The following is a 25,883-nucleotide window of genomic DNA, read 5'->3' on the forward strand; positions in this document are numbered from 1 at the left end:
TTGTTTATAAATGGCATTTACTAAGCAACCATACCAACACCTAGCATTGCCCAGTCTTTTTTCTTAAAGTGGAACTACACTGCATTTGAGGACCACACACCAAAAACACTATTTAACCACTTCAGCCCCGGAAGGTTTTACCCACTTCCTGACCAGCATCACTTTAACTGACAATTGCGCGGACGTGTGACACTGTACCCAAATAAAATTGATGTCCTTTTTCCCCACAAATAGAGCTTTCTTTTGGTGGTATTTAATCACCTCTGCAGATTTTAATTTTTTGCGCTATAAAAAAAAAAAAAACACAACATAATTTTGAAAAATAAATAAATAAATATATAATATAATACATATTCAAAAAAAAATAAAAAAACAAAAAAATTTCAATCAATTTAGGCCAATATGTATTCTGCTACATATTTTTGTAAAAAAAAAAAAAAACCCAATAACCGTATATTGATTGGTTTGTGCAAAAGTTATAGCGTCTACAAACTATGGGATAGATTTAGGGACTTTTATTTACGGTGAATGGCGGCGATCTGCAATTTTTAATGAGACTGCAACATTGCGGTGGACAAATCTGACATTGACACTTTTTGGGGACCAGGGACACCAATACAGTGATCAGTGCTAAAAAAAAAAAAAAAAAATGTTTTTTTAAATAAATAAAAAAAATGCACTGATCCTTGTATAAATGACGCTGGCAGGGAAGGGGTTAACAGTAGGGGGCGATCAAGGGGTTAAATGTGTTCCCAGGGAGGCGTTTAAAGCGGAGCTCCGCCGAAAATTTTTTTTTTTTTTTTAAAAGTCAGCAGCTACAAATACTGCAGCTGCTGACTTTTAAAACATGGACACTTACCTGTCCAGGGCGCCTGCGATGTCGGCACCCGAGGCCGAACCGTCTCTCCGTCCTCGGGTGCTGCCGCCTCCATCTTCGGTAAGGGAATCAGGAAGTGAAGCCGTGCGGCTTCACTTCCCGGTTCCCTACTGCGCATGCGCGAGTCGCGCAGCGCAATACGGATGGTCCCTGCTGTCTCTGGGACCCGTGTGTTTCCCAGCAGGCAGCGGGGAGGGAGCAGGAAGTGGCGTAAATAACCGCAGATTCTGCGGCTATCTATGCCGGAAGTGGGTACAGATACCTGTAATATACAGGTATCTGTACCCCCCTCCCCCCTGAAAGGTGCCAACTGTGTCACCGGAGGGGGGGAGGAATCTGATGAGTGCAAGTTCCACTTTTGGGTGGAACTCCACTTTAACTGTGGGGGGAGTAGAGCTGCACAATTAATTGTCCAGAATTGTTATCGCGATCTTTACTAAAGTGTTTCCCGATTCTTTCTATGCAAAGAATTCTCTCTGCTCTTCTGAAGCCACAGCCATCAAAAGAAAGGAAGAGAAAAACCAGGCAGTCTGCCAAGGATCAAAACATTCTTTATCAGTTGAACTAAGGCCCCTTTCACACTGGGGCGGTAGGGGGCGTCGGCGGTAAAACAGCGCTATTTTTAGCGCTGTTTTACTGCAGTATTCGGCCGCTAGTGGTGCGGTTGTAGCCCCCCGCTGGCGGCCGAAAAAGGGTTAAAACCCCTCGTATAGCGCGGCTATAGCCGCGGTACTACCGCAGTATAGCCGCGCTGTCCCATTGATTTCAATGGGCAGGGGCGGTTTAGGAGCGGTGAATACACCGCTCCTTCACCGCTCCAAAGATGCGGCTGACAGGAGATTTTTTCTTCTCCTGCCAGCGCATCGCTTCAGTGTGAAAGCCCTCGGGCTTTTTATTTAATACTGTGGAGAGGAAATATGAAAAATTGTTACTTTTGGTTTCGAAAATTGTTTTGTGGAGGCTTTTTGCCTGTTCCACATAAACTAGTAAGCAGTTCAGGAGATTGTTGCTCCCTTTGTTACAAATAAATATTATAAAAAAGTCAATTCTGTTTGTGATAATTGTTTGGCTACACTTAGGTGTCCGTTTATGAAGCAGTGATCCCAAGGATCGCCGCTGATCACAGTCCATAAACAGTTTACGAAACAGATAAATCGGGGGGAGAAGTGTTTGAACTTGTTCTCCCGCCGATGATCTCTGCAAATGGAGAATCCTCATTGAATGACACAGTAACGACCAGTTTATGAAGCTGCGATCTCAGCGCTTCACTGGTGATCTGTGTCAGAATTCACAGGTGGAGAATCGGGGAGTGAAGAGGAAAACTCAGGGGATCTGAGGGGGAAGAAGAAGATTTTTAAACTTCCTTCTACCTCGTTCAGACCCCCCAAACACTGTAACCATGTCCCCCTGTCATATTTCTGTATAATAGATAGATAGATCTATATTTTTTTTTTTTTTTTTTTATTAGGGGACTCCTTATTTTTTTTAACATTAACCACACTGTCTGTCAGTGTATTGAGCAGTGATAATTTATCACTGCTTAACCCTTTCATGACTAAGCCTATTTTTGAAATTTGGTGTTTACAAGTTAAAATCCGTATTTTTTGCTAGAAAATGACTTAGAACCCCCAAACATTATATATATATATTTTTTAGCAGAGAATCTAGAGAATAAAATGGCGATTGTTGCAATATTTTTTATCACACGGTATTTGTGCAGCGGTGTTTTAAACGCAAATTTTTGGAAAAGTGACACTTTCATGTATTTTAAAAAATCCAAACAGTAAAGTTACCCCAATTTTTTTGTATAATGTGAAAGATGATGTTACGCCGAGTAAATAGATACCAAACATGTCACCCTTTATAATTGCACGCACTCGTGGAATGGCGACAAACTACGGTACCTTTGAATTTCCATAGGCGACGATTTAAAAATTTTTTACGGTTACCAGGTTTGAGCTACAGAGGAGGTCTAGGGCTAGAATTATTGCTCTCACTCTGACGATCGCGGCGATACCTCACATGTGTGGTTTGAACACAGTTTACATATGCGGGCGCAAATTCCGTATGCGTTTTCTTCGCTGCGCGAGCTCGCGGGGACAGGGGCACTTTAAAAATTTTTTTTTTTTAAATTTAATTTATTTATTTTTGTACTTTATAAATAGTGTTTAAATTTTTTTTTTTTTTTTTTTTAATTTTATTGCTGTCACAAGCAATGTAAACATCCCTTGTGACAGTAATATGTGGTGACAGGTACTCTTTATGGAGGGATGGGGGGGTCTAAAAGACCCCCCATCCCTCCTTTACACTTCAAAGTATTCAGATCGCCGAAAACGGCGATTCTGAATACTGTGTACTTTTTAAATTCGGCGCCATTGGCAGCCGAGTAAACGGGAAGTGACGTCATGACGTCGCTTCCGCATTTACAAGAAGAAGGCTGGAACTAAGCCGCTCGCAGCTTCGTTCCAGTCCGCCCCCAGTCGCCGAAGGCAGCGGAACGGACACCGGGCCTCCCGATCGCACGGGAGGCCCGGTAACAGCGGCGGGAGGCGGCGGGAGGGGGGGGGGGATGTCCCCTCCCGCTCCTCCGGTATAACAACCGAGCGGCTTTTAGCCGCATCGGTTGTTATATTCGGGTAGCCGATCGCCCGCTGAAAACAACGGTACCGGGATGATGCCTACAGCTGCGGGCATCATCCCGGTATAACCCCGGAAAGCCGAGTACGCATATATGCGTTCGGTCGGCGGGAAGGGGTTAATAAACTGACATCCTGGTATTTCGGTGAATTTCTGGTACTGTAATCTCGTAAAGTCTCACGAGATTCCAGTATCAGGGGCCATTCTCCACTGTTGGAAGCGTTTGTAGATTGCTTCACTCCTCAGAAGGTGAATCGATCTACACCGCTTCATAAACTGGCACACAGAGGAGAAAGATCTTCACTGTGAATGCTGGAGAACGAAGCAGTGAATAGATTTCACTGCTTCATAAAAGGACACCTATATTTTTAATATGCTAGTTGTGATAATTTTATGCCAAGTCAAATTGTCCATAGTCATGTTTTATGTTCCTAAAGTAACAAAATGACTTTCAATCTTAAAAAGACAAAAAAGTGCTATTGTAGCATTTTTTTCAATTTTTCCGAAAATTTCAGTTTTTTCCCCCCCAAAAAATCTGTTTTTTTTTCCGAGCTTCAAAATTTCCAGAAATTTTACATCTCTAATTTATACTGAGATTAAATTACACACAGGTGGACTCTATTTACTAATTAGATGACTTTTAGTTAGGGGTATCAGAGTAAAGGGGGCTGAATACAAATGCTCGCCACACTTTGAAGATATTTATTTGTAAAAAATGTTCTTTCCACTTCACAATTATTTACCACTTTGTGTTGGTCTATCACATAAAATCCCCAAAAAATACATTTACATTTTTGGTTTTAACATGACAAAATGTGGAAAATTTCGAGGGTATGAATACTTTTTCAAGGCACTATAGACAGGAAGGTGTGCTTAGCTGAGAAAACCCCTCCTCCTCTCCTGAAGACTCCTGGGATGTATGACATCATTTGCCTAGGCCTGGAAACCAGGAAGTAACTAAAGTAACGTAAAAACAAGTTTAAAACAAGTAAAATATGATATACTTTCCTATCTATTTACTAATGCTAACAGCATAAGCATTAAGGCCCTTGTGCAATGCCAGACATCGCATGTAATTAGCAGCGCACTGCTGTTCACATTACATGCGATGTCTGTGCGGTGCGATTTCAACCATACAGATAGTATGGCTGATATGGCACTGCATTCGGTCCAAACTCGCACAGGACCCTTTTTTGTGTTCGGACCAGAATCGGATCGCATGTGTGTTCACACATATGCGATCCGATTCATGTCCGAACTGTCAGTTCGCAGTGCTATACGCGAGCTGAACTGGCGGTGTCGTTAACAATGTATTGACACTCCCCAGCGAATCGCATATGGCAGTAGGGCTGAAACAACTAATCGATTAATCGACAACTAATCGATTATGAAATTAATCGATTACTATTTTCATAATCGATTAATCGGCCAGTAACATAATGGGGTTAAAAAAAACTAAAACGAGCCCTTTATAGTACAAAAAGAGCAAATAATCGCTACTGTAGATGTTACTTTCACGGTTCTACAGTAAAAAATGAACCCCTTACAGTAGTGATTATCTGCTTTTTTTTAATTGTACTATAAAGGGCTAATTTTAGTTTTTTTAACCCCATTATGTTACTAAACGTCTTAGACCTGGTTTACATCTATGTGTTTTTTGGTGCTTTTTTGCAGAAGCGCACTGCAGTTCATTAACATGGTTTCCCACGTTCACATCTATGCTTTTTTCAGCCACTGTGTATTGGAAAGGGTCAGGGACTTTTTTTTTAAACGCAAAAACTGTGCTCTTTTGGTTCAATATACTTCAATGGAGAAGCTGCAGAAAAGCATTTCATGCGTTTTTGCAGCAATTTGTGTTTTTTAATCTGCCCAACAACAAATTGGCCAAAAAAAAAGCAAAAACGCAACTCGCCGCAAAATCATGTGCGCACAAATCAAAACGCACAGCAAAAAGCACTGCAGAAACAGATCAAAAGCAAACTGCCTAGGTGTGTACCGAGCCTTATGCTGGCCACACGGATTAATTTTCACATGAGAATATTCAGACGAAAAATCTTTGTACATTCGCTGAATGAAAGAATGTTGTTTGAAATTCTCACTTGTTTTTAATATTCTGTTTTTAAAATGAATATAATTTCTGAACGAAAACCACATACACTGTCAGAAAATTCCTTTGACCAAGAAGTTTTCTATTTCAAAATTTTCCCGTCACTGTGGTTGAAAATGAACGTCGACTTGACCCCACTAATGATTAGAAAACCGAACGAACATGAACATGAACAAAATGAAATTTTTTTTTGAAGGAAGACATTTGATCTCTGAGTCTGAAAATGTTTATCAGATTCACCCTTTAATAGTATATACAGTATATCTCTTCTCTAACAATTTATACAGTATAACTCCTCTAATAGTATATAGGTATATCTCTTCTGTCTGTTATTCTCAGAGTGGATTAGATATTTTGCTCCCTAACCATATAGTTAGTTATTTATATTTACCGCTAAATAGAGATATTTAAGAATAAATTGCCTTTTTTTTAAACTTTACATATTAACTAAATTATACGCCACACTTTTTTTTTTTTTTTAAGGTTATTAACCGATTAATCGAAACAATAATCGGCCAACTAATCGATTATGAAAATAATCGTTAGTTGCAGCCCTATATGGCAGTGTGAACTGCCATGCGAGTCGGTGCGATGCAGGAACCCGCAGTGGATTCGCAGGGTTCTCGCATCGCACCAGGCCTAAACATAATCAATGTTGATTGAGTGAAGTTCTGCTTTGGAACATGGGTTTCATGTTTTGGAGAAAGGCAGAGCAGCTCTCTCATAAGCTTTCCTCACTTAGATGTATTTCAATGAGCCCAGTTTACACCATTGTGATGCTTTCACGTGTGTTTAAAAAATGTAAAGTATGGTAAACATACCAGAACACATATGAAAACACATAAGGCTCCATGCACAATGGAGCTCATAAACGGCTGTTTTATGGAGTTTGGGCATTTTTTTAACAGCCATTAAAATCTACTCTATGTTATCCTATGTGTCCATGCACACATGGACATTTTTTAGCTTTTATCAGCAGTGGAGTTTACGGGCTGTTCTCTGAACGCCATAAAATCGCGTTCAAAGTGACGTTCTTATGACCACAAAAAGCTCTAAAAACCGTCAAACGCCGATAAACGCGCGTTAATTAGCATTCGGCATCCTATTTTTTCAATGCATTGTGGGAATTTGGAGTGTCCTCTGTGTATTTTTATTAAAAACGCCCATAAACGCTAGTACAAGACGCTGTTGACATTGCGTTTTTCAACCAGCAATCTGGTGTCCAGCAAAAACTTTTTTGAGCTCCATAGCAACGCAAATACTTGTAAATGCAACTCAGTAACAAAAAAAACCACTACAAAACACTTGTAAACCCGGGGATTGCAGTGTAAATAAGCCCTTAAAGTGGAAGTCCACCCTAACACTTAAATTCTCACCCTGCAACCATTAATGTGAGCTAAGTTCAGCCTTATGTCTCAAAATGAAAAAAATCCCAGTTTTTCTACCTGTATTTTGCAGCATCGAGTGCTGTCACATGACTTCATTTCTACTTCCTTCTGAGACTTAAATCAGCCAGAGGGTGCGGTTCCTGAAATCTAGTGACATCACTTCCTGGGAGGGACATTCTTGCTGTGTAGCCAGTGGGCATAAAAAGGATGGGAGGAGCTGATCATAGGTTCCCACCCAGTGTTCTCTCATCAGTAAGGATGCATTGTACATCCCAATTTGTGAGAAAATTAAGAGATGAATAGGTTGAGGGGACAAGGCACATATACAGTATAGCTGTGCACAGGAGAAGAGAGCTGGACACAGGGGGAACTGTTGGAAATGCTCTGGGGTCTCAGCTCACAGTATACAATGATCATAGTATAGGCAACCACATTAAGACTCCGTTTCCACTAGTGCAACTTGTCATGCGACTTTGGACACAAAGTCACATGACACGTCACAGCCCGTTGATTTCAATGACACCATTCCCATCTATGCAATTTTGAAAAGATACCTGAAATGCTTTGATACAAATTTGATCCAGGGAGTGTAAAGTTGGATCAAAGCTGCACTCTAAATCGTTCAACTTTGTGGTCGCAATAGTGGAAACGTGACTTATATGACTATGTGTCCAAAGTCGCATGACAAGTCACAGCACATTGATTTTAATGGTACACGTTCCCATCTATGCGACTTTGAAAATCAATGACTTTAAAAAGGTAGCTGCAATACTTTGATGCGACTTTGATCCAGAGAGTGTAAAATTGGATCAAAGCTGCGCTCAAAGTCACATCAAAGTCACATTTCAAAGTCGCACTCTAGCCTTAAGCTACGTTTCCACTAATGCGACTCCAAAGCTGTGCTATTTAGAGTGCAACTTTGATCCAACTTTACACTCTGGATCAAAGTCGCATCAAAAGTTGCATCAAAGTAGTGCAGGCAGGCACCTTTTCAAAGGCGCATAGATGGGAAAGTTTGCCTTTGAAATCAATGGGCTGTGACTTGTCATGGGGCTTTATGTGTCCAAAGTCGCATGACAAGTCGCACTAGTGGAAATGGAGCCTTAAACGCATTACTTACATGTAGCTCCCTCAGCTGGGCGTGTGCCACACCATGCACACAGTGCCATGCAGTAACAACCACGTTGTTGTACACTGTAGAAAATCAGCAGCATGTTGCATTGTAATCTATCTTACAGTTTCTAACAAACAGAACAGACTTCCAATGCCTGCCCTCCCCTCCCCCCCTCTCTCAGGAGAAACTGCTATCCAAAACAAGGCTATGAAGACAGGAGGAGATCTGAAAAGGAGGGATGGGGGTGGGGCTGGGCAGGTCTAGACATGTCTGTCTAAAAAGGAGAGGAGGGATGGGGGTGGGGCTGAGCATGACAGGGGCGGTTAGAATGAACAGTAGAAGGACAACGTTTTTAGGAAGTGAGAGGCCCCCATGCAGAATTCAGAAATAAGGAAGTAAGGTTGTCCTTGAAGAACAGGAAGAAGCGGATTGTCTACCTTCGATTAGAATTTCTACGATTAATAGACAAAAGTTCATTTTTGATTGGACTTCCACTTTAAGCAAGCCATACACCACAGGTTGCAGGAAAGAAATTCACTGGATTCCCCCATCAGCACAGACAGTATTGGCAGGGGAATCCCTTCTGACGAGTCATTGTCTTCTCCTGGTGGGGGGAAAACTGTCCCCGCCAGGAGAAGACAGTGATTATTGCTAACGGCTGTACCAGTCGCTAGCAATAATCGCATGCAAAATCCGGCAGGCTGGTTCTGCCCAAGTTGATCGATCGATCAGTCAACTTGGGTAACATTCAGCCTGCACATACACGGTTTGAATCTCGGCCGGTTCACCGGTTCATATTGGAATGGTCTATGACCAGCCTTACTACAGGAAGAAGCAGGATATGACCATCTTTCCAGAATGTACACATAGAAGTCAAGCTGAGACGTCCATTGCAAATACAGGGGTATGCACATTTATATGGAATTAGGAGCCAGAAGGATTTTTTTTCCCCGAGGAGCCAGCTCCATTGACACAACTAGAAAAAGAAAAAAATCTCAGTAGTTAGGCACCAGTGGTTGCTTTTAGAACTAGTTTACACTAGCATTGCTCTCTGAAAAGTGATCCACATTTGATGCCTCACCTCACCGCCTGCTTTAACTCCTTGAACCCCATTAGTAGTGCACCACAAACACACTCAGCGGGCAGTACTAAATGTGACAACGGGGATAATTTTTGTTGCGTCACTATGCAAAGCTTTGTGGCATAAGTACACATCCCTCCACTGCCTTTGGAGCTAATGAGGGAGCGGTTTGGGCCCATAAAACAGTGGCTCAACTGCATAGTTTTACCGCCCGTCCAATCACTAGTGTAAACAAGGCTGGAACTTCACCCATAACATCTTGATTAAAAATAATGTCTTTAGCAAGGAACATATATTTCACATTAATTATTATGCTACCAAAATGAGTGTGTGCTGTAAATTGCCCTCAGCATTGCCCCTAAATCTCCTTGCTGGAGGCTGCCATTTTGCTGAAGCCCAGAGCCCCTAAACAGCAGTAAATCATAAAGCGGAATTAAACCCATAGATTAAAGTTTAAAAAAAACAGTTACATTCCTGCAAATGCTTGGATTGCTAACTGTCACATTTGCTTGTGTCCTCAACCAAACTGTCAAACCATCAAATGGCTGGTGTCATAACTGATCACATGCATCATCATGACAGTTGCAGATCAAACAGAAGCAGCTTCCTTGTCTGTAAAGGGTTGGAGCGTTTAATTCCACTTTTAAGCTGTCAGCAGATCGGCCTCTACAAACTTGGCAGTGCCTAAAAATAGAAGGCAAATGAGCATGTGCAGAGCAGGGTGTGACTGGAGTATTACTGGATTGTAAACAGTATAGACACTTATTTTTAATATTTTACATAGCTATACCTGCAAAAGGGATTAGCCTGAAGTCATCTAAGAGGACTTCATTTTCTGACTAAAGTTCCACTTTAAGGAACATTGGCCACCAAGCTTCTGGGATTTGTAAAGCCCTGGTATACAGCACATGCAAGTTATTGTATCGTGGACACACATTTACATGAACTTTGCATTGCTACCACTGATGAACATTTACATGCACTTTGATGAGTTTCCAATGATTTCAATCGAAGACACATTTGGCAAAAAAATAAATAAATAATTAAAAATGGAAGATCCATTTTTAACCACTTCCCATCCCACCCATAGTCAAATGATGTCCGCAAGTTGGCTCTCCTATCCTGGGCGGGCGTTATATGACGACCTTAGCTTAGGGGGCACATCCTGTCAGGGGAGAGGGGATAGATTTTGTGTTCCTAGTATATAGGAACACCGATCAGTCTCCTCCCCCAGTCAGTCCACACCTAGGGAACAACATTAACCCCTTGATCGCCCCTAGTGTTAACCCCTTCGCTGCCAGTGACATTTATACAGGAATCACTGCATATTTATAGCACTGATCACTCTATAAATGTCAATGGTTTCAAAAAAGTGTCAAAAGTGTCCAATCTGTCCACTGCAATGTCAGTCACTATGATATTCCTTTTCTGTATTCTGCAAAAATCCTAGATGATCCTGCTGCTCTCGATCTCCACCTTCTGTTCATGTCCCCAATTCAAATACGAATAAAAGGATGAGCTCAGGCGTGTTCACAACCCGCACGTGCAGAGCCCACCAGGAAGTCCGGCACTGCACAAAGCTAATAGCAGACAGTGAGACATTTCTCTATGTCTTCAGCCGCGGATCTGGAAAATGTCTCACTGCCTGTGATTAGCGCTGAGCAGTGCCGACTTCCTGGCGGGCTCTGCACATGTGGGTTGCGAACACGCCTGAGCTCATCCTTACTAGGGATGTTGCAGCTGTGGTGGCAACTCTGCACATGCACTCAGTTTTCAGTGAGTTTGTATGCTGAGCATTTCCTCCCTATCACATCTGAGCAGCACATGAGACTATATAGAGTCACACAAGTGGGTGTATACATAGTGGTAAATGACAACCCACTCCTTTGCTGAAGAACCCAAAATTGTATAAATCTTAGAAGTGGTTGTTTGAAATGGTGCCTATACCCTAGAACTAAGGGGAGGTTCTTCCAATATTATACCATAAAAAAAAAAAAAAAAAAAAAACCCACAAGAAAAAAAATGCACCTACAAAGGCTATCAATTCAAGATATATATAAAATTTATTGGACATATTGTTGTGGAAAATTTTATTTATGTATATTGTCAGATGCCCCCCAGTGTCTGTTTTGCTGCAATACTCTCATTTGAGGGTATTCGCACATACAGATGCTGGTGGAAGACCATTGGATGCGCAAACCTTCCCGTGGACACGGCGGATCTGTTTACCTTTTTAAGGATGTCTGTTTATGTCTCTCCAAGGAACTGGCCACTCCATGGCGACTGCATTTCAACTCCTAAGTAAACAAGTTTGCGTACCTTGGGAACCATAGTATAACCATACAATATTATGGCCCACTGGGCCATGGTATAGTACGGCTCGCATCACTGGTAGCAGTGGGAATGTGCACACGGCTGTGTTCAAAGCCATGTGCTTGCTGCATGGTTTTGCACACCACCGTCTGCACTCGTCACTACTGCTTTTATATTTGATTATATGCATGTGTGTCATTGGTTCTTTTGAATGAATACAAGTGTCTGATTGGCTGATTCTGAAGTCAGCAGCCTCTTTTGTTATCCATGTGTTTAGTATAAATAAAAGCCACTTGGCTATTTTGCTCAGGATTTTACACGGAGCTTGAAGTGATACCAACGTCTGTTTGTGTTACTTGGAGAGATAAATGAGCGCGCTTTCCCGGCATTATATAAGAGAGCTTTTTGTGCTTTTAAGCGCAAAGAAATTATATGCTTATAGGGAGAAGTTTAGATTTTCCCTGACAATATAATACATCAATATTGTATCAATGTAGCACAGGGAAACCCCCCACCTACTTGGGATGTATCCCCAACATCACCCCACCCCCCACACTCCAAATGCCACCACTCTCTCAAGGGTATCGTCCCTCACCCTTCTACCCCTGCTAAAACCTAGCTCCCCCCTCAGAAGAGGATGAGGTCCTGTCTGTATAGGGACTCTATGTGTGAAATGAGTCTATGCTCCACCTGCCACGGTTGACAGAATCCTGGCGTATGGTATAACTGCTGAATCATCCAATATAAACACCTCCTGCATCTGCTGTGTCCGGCCCCCTGACATAGTGTAAACCCTCCTCCGCCCACTAATGGGGGTGGGATATTACTTGTAGATTAATGGAGGCTTCACCTCCCTATTATTCTAAGACACAGGCTGGAGGGGTGTGACACAGCCTGTGACTGGCAGAAATCCGTACACACCATATTATTGCCAAAAAAAAAAAAAAAACACATACAAATTTGATCTCAAATATATATTTGTATGAAAATTTTAAATAGTTTATTGACATTTTTTTTTTACTCTGTATTCCAAAGGCTGTGTTTATTTATTTTGAACATGTGACCAGCAGCAGAGGACTAGAAGCTACTCCTCCTGCTTATATTTCCTTGCAGACAGGCAAGATCTGGGTCATGTGACAACTGTATATTGATTAGGAAAGAGGTACTTAGATATTTTTTAATTAAAATACTTACAGTGCCATTATCCACGTACAGAAATAGAAGGGACAATGTAAATTAATGTGTGTTTAATATCACATTAACGCACGTTAAAGGGGTTGTAAAGTCTAAAAAATAAAAAAAAATTATGTACCTTAATGCATTCCTTGCATTAAGGTAAAAAGAAATTTATGTTTAGGTGTCACCATCACCCCTTCAGCCCCCCCCCTTTACTTACCGGAGACCACTTTCGATCCAGCGCCGTACATGTCCGCAGAGCGTTTCTCCCCTCACTTCCGGGTCTTGCTAGGGCACGGGGAGCCATTGGCTCCCAGTGCTGTCCATCAAAGCCAGTGAGGACAGGGCGGGGCTGATTCCCGCTGTCTGTGTCAATTAAGGATGAGCTCCGGCGTGTTCGCACACTCCACGTGCAGAGCCCGCCAGGAAGTCGGCACGGCGCTGTGCTAATCACAGGCAGTGAGACATTTCCCGATCTCTGCAGCTGCACATCAGGAAAATGTCTCACTGCCTTTGATCAGCGCAGCGCCGTGTCGACTCCCTGGCGGGCTCTGCACGTGGGGTGTGCGAACACGCCGGAGCTCATCCTTAGTATCAATGGACACAGCAGCAGGGGGGGACCCGAAAAGAGGAGGTTCCCGGTGTTCTGCCGAGAAAGTTCCGCTCGGCAGATAAGGACGCCTGCGCAGTAGGATCCGGCGGAAATAGCCGAAGGTGAATAGGTGAAAATCAGCTGTACACGGCACCTGTAAGAGGGCCGCTCGCCATTCTTCGGGCGCGGCCTCGCTTCGCTCGGCTCTTTTTTATTCCCCCTCTAGGTCCACTTGGATGGTGGGGAAGGAACCTGGACCTAGGGCGCAGGCGCCGTGTACAGCTGAATGAACATTTTGAGCTTCGGCTATCTCCGGCGGCTGATAGTAGTTCGTACTGCGCAGGCGCTGCGCCATACAGGGGGGGTCCTTATCCGCCGAGGGAACTTTCTCGGCAAGACACTGGCTGTTCTGTGAGATTCCATTTGCACAGAGTAGACATGAATGTTATTATTTGTATTTATTATTTTTAATTACCTTTACAAACTCTATAACTGCTGGCTATACGGTGAGCAACATTTGTATCCCCTCAGTCAGATTATATAAAGTGCTATAGCTAGGGAAGGGAGGTAAGTAGGCAGACATTTCAGTAGTGATATGTATGTGCAGAGAAGTAAGGGGGGCAATCTGTCAGTCCAGATGCAGCCAGGTGTGTTGGAGAAGATGTCATTTCTTGGTCACGTGTCTGTAAAGTCAGGCTGCTGGTAAACAGCTCAGTCTGTACTTGCTGGAGGGCCAGGAGAAGTCAGGACAGGAGCATGCGCAGAACTGCTGCCTTAGAATAAGGGGGGTGGTGGGGTTATGAGGGAGAGAACCTACATTACCAATCACTTCAGCAATGTGGGCTTCTAGTTCCCACCATACTGATGGCAATAGTCTTCTATAAAGCCATAATATACTAAGAATAAACAGATGACGTAAGAGCAGCTACAGCACCACCACACATCGGAACTGCAGCAACAAAACGTGGCGCCCAACTCCTCCCATTTATAAAAAGCCCGCATTCTGCCCGTTCTTACCCGAATAATAACAGGTCCCCGATCATTGTGCCACAACAGCAGCCAGCTCACCAGCGCCGAGCTTCTTCCGCCTTCCGGGAACCAGGAGCTTAGTAGACCAATCAGTGCACGAACACTGCACACGTGATATAGCTAGATGTTTGCTGTCTCCAAAAAGACGCCATTTTGGTGAAGATTGTATGCATAAAGTATGTATCTTTACACTCAGCAGGGTCTCTCTGCTACTAAATCCCTTCTGCCATTACTGGCCCAGGGAGTTTCTGCCTTGGAGCTGGGGGCGGTTGTTGTTTATTAAGGAGGAAACAAGTTGTCACTGCCGTGGGGGCGGCCATGTTGTTGGTTAGTATTGGGCGTACTAACAATGTCCATTCATATAGTGCATACCTCCCAACATTTTCAGTTGGGAAAAAGGGACACCTATGAGCATAAGTATGTATGCATGGGACACACCTCCTGTCACGCCCCCTTAAAGAAGAATTATACCAAAAAAATTATTAGTTAAACCCACAAGTGCTTTTTTTACCACTACTATTCCTTTATATTGTCTTTTTAAATGTACAAATGCAGCAATTTACAAATTAGATGCAAGGTTTAGCAAAGGAAAACACTTTTTAAAAACTAAAAAAGTGCATTTTATATATAACTATATAGATCAGACCAAAATGAGGGACAAATGAGGAAGAACGAGGAACAGAGGGACATTGTTCCAATTCAGGGACAGTCCCTCGAAATCAGGTACAGTTGGGAGGTATATGTACCGTAGTGCAGTGGTTCTCAACCTCAGTCCTCAAGTACCCCCAACAGGCCATGTTTTGGGAATTTCTCTTAGATATAATAGCTGTCCAAAATACCAAGTCATTGACTGTGATTTAAAGCACCTGTGCAAGATAAAGGAAAAACCTGCAAACATGGCTTGCTGGGGGTACTTGAGGACTGAGGTTGAGAACCACTGCTGCAGTGTATACGCTGCCGCTGTTCTGCCAACTCAGAGTCATCAGAAGTGACGTGGTTGGAGTTTTCGGCGAGTTGCAGTTTTGGGCAGAAAACTAGTGTTCTATCAGATTACCGCTACCCATCAGATTGTGTAACGGAAGTGACAGTCAGACCAAGAAATACTTACTGTGCATGAGCTATGCGTTCCAACATGCACTCCTATGCACTCCAAACACTTTGTGATCTGACGGGTAGTGTTAATCTGATAGAACAGCAGCAGCGGACAACTTACTACACCCAGCTCCATCTTGAATTGCAGCATAATTTTAGCTTTAAAGTGAGCATATATAAATAAATCCAGTATGTTGATATCTGTGATGCTGTTTGGATGTTTAATTTTGAAAGAAGCTGGACGCCAGTAGTAGGAAGGTGGCGGAGGCCATGTTGGTACACCCTGCACTGCTCAGGGCTAAACCTTTAGGTTTTCAAAATGAAACATTCAAACAGCATCACAGATGTCAATATATTATATTTATTTATATACACTGACTTTATTGCTAAGATTACTCTGAAATTCAAGATGTAGCTGGGTGTAGTAAGATGTCCGAATGGGTGTTCCATCAGATTATCGCTATCTGTCAGCTCATAAAGTGTTTGGAACGCATAGTGCATGTGCAGTAAATATTTTTTGGTCAAACGTCACTTCCGTTACACAATCTGATGGGTGGTGGTAATCTGATAGAACACTGGCAGCGTATACACTATGCTACAAGATATAATGGATTGGACATTGTTAGTCCGCCAGGCTACTAACTAACAACATGGCTGCCTCCAAGGCGGCGAGAAGTTTATCACTCCTTTCCCGGTGTTCTGTCAAAACAGCCAACTAGTCGTGTACCATAGTGTATATGCTAGTGTTCTGTGAAGACAGGCAAGTCATCGAAATCTGCAATTACTGCTGCTGGAGAGTCACCGGCAGTGACATAATTGGAGAAGTTGAACCCGCCCTGCCCTGTATATTTTTATGGGAGCAGAGAAGGGGGTGGGGCTGCTCCTTTCAGTGGGTGGAAGGAGTCCTCAGTTGGGGGAAATTTGTGGGCTAGAGCTCTGTTCTACTGAGGTGAGGGGAGTCATTTTGTCTTTTAAAGTAGCATGTGAGATGCACACTCCTGAACTCTGCCTTTTGCTGTACGCTACATACTCTTGAACTCTGCACTCTGTATACAGCACACTCCTGAACTCTGCACTCTGTAAGCAGCACAATTCTGAGCTCTGTACGCAACTTACTTCTGAACTCTGCACTCTGTATGTAGTGCACTCCTGAACGCTGTATGCAGCACACTCCTGAACTCTGCACTCTGTATACAGCGTACTCCTGAACTCTGCACTCTGTATGCAGTGCACTCCTGAACTCTGTACGTAACGCACTCCTGAAATCTGCATACTGTATAGAGTGCACTCCTGAACGTTGTATGCAGCACACTCCTGAGCTCTGCACTCTGTATGCAGTGCACTACTGAACTCTGACCTCTGTATGCAACGCACTCCTGAACTCTGCACCCTGTATGCAGCGCACTCTTGAACTCTGTATGCAGCACACTCCTGAACTCTGCACTCTGTATGCAGCACACCCCTGTACTCTGTACGAAACTTATTCCTGAACTCTGCACACTGTATACAGCACACTCCTGAACTCTGTACAAAACGTACTCCTGAACTCTGTACACAGTGAACTCCTGAACTATGTACGCAGCGCACTCCTGAGCTCTGCCCTCTGTATGCAGCACACTCCTGAACTCTGCACTCTGTATGCAGTACACTCCAGAACTCTAACCTCTGTATGCAGCGCACCCCTGAACTCTGTACGCAGTGCACTCCTGAACTCTGCACTCTGTATGCAGTGCATTCCTGAACTCTGTATGCAGCACACTCCTGAACTCTGCACACTGTATGCAGTGCGCTTCTGAACTCTGTACACAGTGCACTCCTGAACTCTGTACGCAGCACACTCTTGAACTCTGCACACAGCGCACTCTTGCACTCTGTATGCAGCATACTCCTGCATTTTGGGCTCTGTATGCAGCACACTCCTGAACTCTGTACACAGCGCACTCCTGAACTCTGTACACAGCGCACTCCTGAACTCTGCACTCTGTATGCAGCACACTCCTGAACTCTGTACGCAGCGCACTCCTGAACTCTGCACTCCGTATGCAGCGCATTCCTGAACTCTGTACACAACGCACTCCTGAAGTCTGCACTCTGTATGCAGCGCACTCCTGAACTCTGTATGCAGCACACTCCTGAACTCTGCACTCTGTATGCAGCGCACTCCTGAACTCTGACCTCTGTATGCAGCATACTCCTTAACTCTGTATGCAGCGCACTCTTGAACTCTTCACTCTGTATGCAGCACACTCCTGAACTCTGTACACAGCACACTCCTGAACTCTGCGCTCTGTATACAGCACACTCCTGAACTCTGTACAAAACTTACTCCTGAACTCGCCACACTGTATGCAGCATACTCCTTAACTATGTATGCAGCGCACTCCTGAAGTCTGCACTCTGTATGCAGCACACTCCTGAACTCTGCACTCTGTATGCAGCGCACTCCTGAACTCTGTATGCAGCGCACTCCTGAACTCTGACCTCTGTATGCAGCACACTCCTGAACTCTGTACGCAGCGCACTCCTGAACTCTGCACTCCGTATGCAGCGCATTCCTGAACTCTGTACACAACGCACTCCTGAAGTCTACACTCTGTATGCAGCACACTCCTGAACTCTGTACACAGCACACTCCTGAACTCTGCACTCTGTATACAGCACACTCCTGAACTCTGTACAAAACTTACTCCTGAACTCGCCACACTGTATGCAGCACACTCCTGAACTCTGTACACAGTGAACTCCTGGACTCTGTACGCAGCACACTCCTGAACTCTGCATGCTGTATGCAGCACACTCCTGCACTCTGTATGCAGCACACTCCTGAACTCTGAGCTCTGTATGCAGTGCACTCCTGAACTCTGTACGCAGTGCACTCCTGAACTATGTACGCAGCGCACTCCTGAACTCTGTAATCTGTATGCAGCACACTCCTGAACTCTGCACTCTGTATGCAGCACACTCCAGAACTCTAACCTCTGTATGCAGCGCACTCCTGAACTCTGCACGCAGTGCACTCCTGAACTCTGCACTCTGTTTGCAGTACACTCCAGAACTCTGTACGCAGCACACTCCTGAACTGTGCACTCTGTATGCAGCACACTCCTGAACTCTGCACTCTGTATGCAGCACATTCCTGAACTCTGTACGAAACGTACTCCTGAATTCTGCACACTGTATGCAGTGCACTTCTGCACTCTGTACACAGCACACTCCTGAACTCTGCACTCTGTATGCAGCACACTGTATGCAGCGCACTCCTGAACTCTGAACTTTGTATGCAGCACACTCCTGAACTCTGCACTCTGTATGCAGCACACTCCTGAACTCTGTACACAGCACACTCCTGAACTCTGCACTCTGTATACAGCACACTCCTGAACTCTGTACAAAACTTACTCCTGAACTCGTCACACTGTATGCAGCACACTCCTGAACTCTGTACACAGTGAACTCCTGGACTCTGTACGCAGCACACTCCTGAACCCTGCATGCTGTATGCAGCACACTCCTGAACTCTGACCTCTGTTTGCAGCGCACTCCTGAACACTGCACTCTGTTTGCAGCGCACTCCTGAACTCTGCACTCTGTTTGCAGAGCACTCCTGAACTCTGCACTCTGTATGCAGCGCATTTCTGAACTCTGTACGCAGCACATTCCTGAATTGTGCACTCTGTATGCAGCACACTCCTGAACTCTGCACTCTGTATGCAGCACATTCCTGAACTCTGTACGAAAGGTACTCCTGAATTCTGCACACTGTATGCAGTGCACTTCTGCACTCTGTACGCAGCACACTCCTGAACTCTGCACTCTGTATGCAGCACACAGTATGCAGCGCACTCCTGAACTCTGAACTTTGTATGCAGCACACTCCTGAACTCTGCACTCTGTATGCAGCACACTCCTGAATTCTGCACTCTGTATGCAACACACTCCTGAACTCTGTATGCAGAGCACTCCTGAACTCTGTATGCAGCGCACTCCTGAACTCTGACCTCTGTATGCAGCACACTCCTGAATTCTGCACTCTGTATGCAGCACACTCCTGAACTCTGTACGCAGCGCACTCCTGAACTCTACACTCTATGCAGCACACTCCTTAACTCTGTACACTGTATGCAGCGCACTCCTGAACTCTGTTAGGGCTAGGCAGGTGTCAATCAGAGATGTCAGTAGTTGGGGGTAGGCGGGTGTCAGTCTGAGGTGTCCTCATTTGAATATGTGCATTTGATCTGTGATGCTTCTAGTTCCAGCTGGTTGTCGCTGCAGCACCCTTTTCTCCCAAAGCCTTATCTAGGAAAGTGTGCAATGGGAATATCGATACTACTGTCAGCACACAGAAGCACAAGTTATATGTGATGGACATTGAGCACCATTTTTATTCACTGTTTATGTACAGACTTTATTTTTTTCTTACATTGTGGATGCTACAGTACATGTTAACTGCCATATATGTTAATAGACGTTGACTGTTTGGTTTAGATTGCATTTAGTTGTTGTGACCATTCGCAGCACAGCACATTTATTTATTTGTATCACACTGTGGGAACATGTTTGTGTCTACAGCAGCACCTTTTCATTAACAGCCCATACACATATAGGAATACACACCTGGCAGCGCAGGACACCTATTCACAATAATATGTTTGTTATTAAAAAATAAATAAATAAACTTTACAATCACTTTATTAAACCCATGGATCTGCTGATATTATATGAGAAATGAAAGTGTATTGCCAATTTTTTATTGCAGTTTGTGTCCCCGCTGGGGATATCCACTTCTCTAATTGTCCTGGTGACACTGTCACAGAAGCAGAAAGTAAGTGAAAATCCAAGATTTTAAGTTGTGATGAGGGCAAGAAGTGAGGGCAAATCTTTCAATGGGGACAATTGTTCTGGTGACAGTGGGAGATCACTTCACTTTTACTTCACTCAGATTTATCTCACTTCCTGTTGTATCTCTAGGACTGGGGTGGGCAACTACATGGCAAATGAGGTTCAATGTAGAAAAATTTAAAATAATGCATCTGGGTGGCAAAAATATGAATGCAATCTATACACTGGGGGGGAGAACCTCTGGGGGAATCTAAGATGAAAAAGGACCTGGGGGTCCTAGTAGATGACAGGCTCAGCAATGGCATGCAATGTCAAGCTGCTGTTAACAAAGCAAACAGAATATTGGCATGCATTAAAAAGGGGATTAATTCCAGAGATAAAGTGATAATTCTCCCTCTCTACAAGACTTTGGTCCGGCCGCACCTAGAGTATGCTGTCCAGTTGTGGGCACCAGTCCTCAGGAAGGATGTACTGGAAATGGAGCGAGTACAAAGAAGGGCAACAAAGCTAATAAAGGGTCTGGAGGATATTAGTTATGAGGAAAGGTTGCGAGCACTGAACTTATTCTCTCTGGAGAAGAGACGCTTGAGAGGGGATATGATTTCAATTTACAAATACTGTACTGGTGACCCCACAATAGGGATAACATTTTTTTGCAGAAGGGAGTTTAACAAGACACGGGGCCACTCATTAAAATTAGAAGAAAAGAGGTTTAACTTTAAACTATGTAGAGGGTTCTTTACTGTAAGAGTGGCAAGGATGTGGAATTCCCTTCCACAGGTGGTGGTCTCAGCGGGGGGCATCGATATTTTCAAAAGACTATTAGATAAGTACCTGAACGACCACAGCATACAGGGATATACAATGTAATACTGACATATAATCACACACCTAGGTTGGACTTGATGGATTTGTGTCTTTTTTCAACCTCACTTACTATGTACTATGTAACCATGTATGTAACTATGTAACAGGAAGTACAGGTAATCTTTCCATATATACAGTATATATCCCATTCCTACTCTATCAAAACGAAAAAGTTTTGACTATACATACACTTTAATTTCTGTGTATTTAAAGATATAAAATACTGGGTAATGAATATATTTAATCTAATTAGTATTTTTGAAGCACAATTCCAGGAATTAGACAAAATATGCCCTTGCAGTGTCCTGCTTTCCAAGGCTTAAATGCTTGTTAGGCCTAGGGGAAGATGAGAAAGGCTGCATTGTTACCCTTACCCTGTTCCAGCCAGCTGTTCTTCTCTCCCTCCAGCACTCTGGGCAGTTCCACCGTGTCATCACATATAATGCAGAGCTAGTAACCCTGCATTGTACATGGTGGAGGCAAGAGTGTGAATGTGGCCAGGTGCACCTTAGAGAAGAGGATATGTGGGATCAGTTGCACCACTGGAGGGAGCCTGCTGGAGCGAGAAAAAAGTAAGTATTGCTCTTGATTCCTGCACCCCTACACTTAAATTGGTTGTAAAGCCGCTTTGTAAAGTACATACATTCTCCACTGTTACATAACGTTCTATGCTCCAGTGTATGTTTTTTGTAAAAAAAATATGCAGATTTGTACCTTATTTCATAGGTCTGCGCTCACATGACTGCTCGCTGCTCCCTCTCCTGATCTGACAGCTACAGCGGGAGGGGCTGAGAATCCCCTGCTGACGTCATTCGGGAGGAGAGTAGGAGAGCAGCAAGCAGTCACGTGAGTGCTGAGCAGCGCTATGAAATAAGGTACAAATCAGCATATTTTTTACAAAGAACATACATTGGAGCATAGAAAGTTTTTTAACAGAGGGGATTGTATGTACTTTACACAGTTATTTTAAAAGCAGGAGGGGAGAGGCGGGCACTGTCACTAGCTGACAGGCAAGGAGGAGGGGGGAGAGAAGGACAGTGGAGCGACAGCAGGATGATGCAGGCATGTAAATTGACCACGGTGTCAGGGCTCAGCAGCCATGATAAACCGTGATAAGTTTACAGAGGGGAGGGCAGAACCAGGTGGGATCAGCCAGGTATTTTAGGTGATGCAAAGGGACAAATTACACAGCACAAGCACTGTGCTGTATAAAATTCTTTAAAGGAAAATGATCCTTTTTTTTTTAGAGTAATAAACACTTTAACAAAGAGTTAGCCTTTGCAGTGGGGGAAAAGCGGGATTGTGTCAGAACATGTAGCATATTCCAGTACTAGTCAATCTAGACCTTACGTATAGAGTGTCTAGCAAAAGAAATCTCTGCCCTTGCAACAGGGAATAAAGAAGCTGATTGTTGTACAGGAAGGGAATACATAAGGTTTTACTTTCAGGCTTCATACATAAGGCTCCTTGTGCTGTGAAGTTTGTAACTAGCAACCTCAACATTTCTAATGCCATATAGTGATTAATGATTGGATGTGACACCAGCTCCACCTAGAGGAAGCAGTGCATGTAGACATGGATGTTAAAGTAGAACTGTAATTCTATCAAGTTTAAAAAAATAAAACACAGAATGTGTTCTTTATTTTTATTAATAGCCCCCAAGTGTTTATATTCTGATCCTGCCAGAATACGTTTTTAAATCCTTGTCAGGATTACCCTAATTAACAGTATGATTTCACTGTTCAAGGCTTGCTCTACAGAGGAGGATCAGGAGATCTGCCCAAAATTGTCAGAATTCCTTTACACTAAATGCAGGCGCCACCTTTATCACTGATTTGGTCAGCTGTTTTTGAACTATGCACTGTCAAAGGATTGTTCTATTTTGTTTTGAAAAAGTCTTTATTCTTTTGTTGTTTATTATTCTTTATGCTTCCACTATCATGAGGACATCCATTTGAAGGACCCAGGCTTTGAGCTGATTTTCCCATAGAGCTCAGGTGTGGCTCATAAGTGTGTTTATACCAAACGTAATTGTGCGGTCACATGCTCTAAGGTGAGCGCAACCACATAAGGGGAGCACAGGAGTGTTATCACCAGTTTAAGTTTGGAACACTTTTAACACGAGGATTTACTTGCACGGACCCCATAGGGGAGCTTATCACATTTCATCTCCATGAACTTTTATTATTGTGCATGATATTATGTATGACACTGTTATGTTTGAGTACTAGGGCACTTTATTGATGCATGTCATGCAATTTTTAAATAATTTATAATATTTTTGTGGCATCATTACTTATGTTTCACTTAAGCATTTGCACTTTATTGTGGTATTCTGATTGATTGTTGGTTTCATCAGTATTTAGTACTATAAGATTATTTAGCGCGGCACTTTATTGGATATTTTGTTTTGCTAATCCATGTCCCTCGATCTCATCTCAAAAAGTTGGGAGGTATGCTGTTGATGATATAGGGACACATCAATGTAGGGCTTGAAGGCACTGGATTAAAGTAGTAAACTCTTATGCCTCGTACAAACGACTGGATTGTTGGCCAACAAAACCGTGGAATTTTGTCCGAAGGGCGTTGGCCCAAACTTGTTTTGCATACACACTGTCACACAATTGTTGGCCAACAATCACAAATGTAGTGACTTACTACGTGGTTTCTCAGCTCTTTAGCGCCACCCTTTGGGCTCCTTCTGCTAATTTCGTGTTAGTAGAAGTTTGGTGAGTGTTGATTCATGCTTTTCTTTTCGCGTTTTTCATTTAACGCTTTTCAGTTTGCGCTTTTCATTTTGAGCTTTTCAGTTCATTTCTGAACGGCCGTTCGTCAACCAGACATGTTGCGGAATCGGAGGAGATAACATGTTATTTATTATTGGCCGTGGAGTTATTGCTTTTACATTATTTTTTTGGTTGAATAATGATTTGATTTGGTAAATTTTCTATATTTTTGGATGCATAGAATGCACTTTTTGTTTAAGTTCTATTGGCAGATAGCCTGTCTAATTTTATTTGTTTTCTTTTTTTAATGCACAATAAAAAAAATTGTGTAGAATAATACTTGGCTATGTGTTTTACTTCAAATGACAGTTTGGGAGTAGGCAGTTACATTTTAAAAAAATACAATGTAAAATTGACAAGGGACACCAACATAGTTGTATCTTTGATCTTAAAAACTGCGGGATAACGGTGTTGTGGTAACTTGCCCAAATAAATAAATTAAAAAAAGCATAATAATATTATTCTTGATATCACTAGAAAAAAAAAAGCCTTTGAAAATTTGTTTGCAATAACTCCATCAGTATCACCTGCAAAGCAGCTTCATTATTATCACATTAAAGAAGAAGAGAATATGCGCTGCATTTCAAGACTTCATAATTTGCCACGTCACAAATGTTAATTCTCCATTATGAATGCTAGTTTACAAGACTGACCGCTTCTGGCTCGTCCTTGCTTCCGAGCATGCGTGTTTGTACTTTGTACTTTTGTCCCGACGGACTTGTGTACACACGCTCGGAAAATCCGACAACACACATTTGTCCGTGGAAAATTTGAAAACCTGCTAGCCAACATTTGTTGGCAGAAAGTCCGACAACAATTGTCCGATGGAGCTAACACACGGTCGGATTTACCGACAACAGCCTGTCATCGAACATTTCCCGACGGAAAGTCCGATTGTGTGTACACGGCTTTACTGAGCCCTCATTCAGATTGAAGGCAGGTTTGAAATTGTGCAAGTTCAGCTGAACTCGCACAATTTCAAACCCACATTTCAGTTCGAGATCTGGCAGGATTTGAAAGACATCTGTGCGGGTTCATGCACAGATTTCTATTGAAATCCTGTCCGAAGTCGCCAAAAGTAGTCCAGGAACTACCTTCCAAAATCGGTGCGGCGACACAATGGTGGTGTCGCACTGACTGGGACATGTCAAATTGTGCCGATGTGAACGGGGGCAGAGTGTCCTTTAGAAGAAAAATTCTTGGGAAATTTAGGGGTGGGGTGAAAAAGGATTTTTACATATTAATGCGTTGATGTGTGTCTTGCAGCATCTTTACAGCCTTTTCTACATGCACTGTCTGTAGACATAACAGGCGTTATGTGTGCTTTTAAAGGTGCGTATTTTCCTTTTTTTGATGGCTACAATTTTTAACTCATAGCTTGTCCCTGATTTCACATGCATTTCACTGCTAAGAACCTGCATGTGTGTTTTACAGGGAATATTTGCAGTTTGCTGCTGGCTGCAGATTTTTTGTAAAAACAGTGTAATATTCCTGAGCAATGTGCCTCTAATTTTCCCACTGATGAACAAAAACAAAGACTGAAATTCCAGGGTGCCAAATCATGTCACCTATGTGCCCTCAACATATCCTAGTCAATAGTATCCCCTGAAAAGCTTTGAGTGGTGGCTTATGGAGATACTAATTTTAACGAGCAGGCAGTATCTGCAGCAACATGACTGGATAACAACAAAAAAGCCCTCTGTGCTTTCAGTTCTCATTAACTTGTTTTGCCTCGATCATACATACGTACTTTATATCTTAGCCATCACTGCATAAGGGTTTGTGTTTTTTTGTATCCGTACTTATGCAAGTCTCCCTTTATGCTCATGTCTGTGGAAGGTGCATGGTCACATATCTTCTTCCCACTGCTGTATATCCTGTGTGGATAAAGTTGGATTAGAGACCCGGAAGGTGTGACCAAATCCCCATATTTTTTCTTATTTGCTGAATATGTTCAGGTGTTTTAAATAGCCTTGCAGGATTTA

The 25,883-nt window shown here is 43.0% G+C and overlaps 1 protein-coding gene across 1 annotated transcript in view; it reads right to left on the minus strand.

Moving 5' to 3' along the window:
• SMIM7 (small integral membrane protein 7) overlaps nucleotides 1-14,416 on the minus strand; it is a 68,593-nt gene extending 54,177 nt beyond the window's left edge. The window contains exon 1 of the mRNA XM_073592845.1: nucleotides 14,303-14,416. Within this exon, the coding sequence (XP_073448946.1) occupies nucleotides 14,303-14,328 (26 nt within the window). The 5' untranslated portion in view covers nucleotides 14,329-14,416. The remainder of the gene's footprint in view (nucleotides 1-14,302) is intronic.
• Between the last annotated feature and the right edge of the window lie 11,467 nt (nucleotides 14,417-25,883).

Source organism: Aquarana catesbeiana, linkage group LG01 (assembly GCF_042186555.1).
Source record: "Aquarana catesbeiana isolate 2022-GZ linkage group LG01, ASM4218655v1, whole genome shotgun sequence".
NCBI classification, from domain to species: domain Eukaryota; kingdom Metazoa; phylum Chordata; class Amphibia; order Anura; family Ranidae; genus Aquarana; species Aquarana catesbeiana.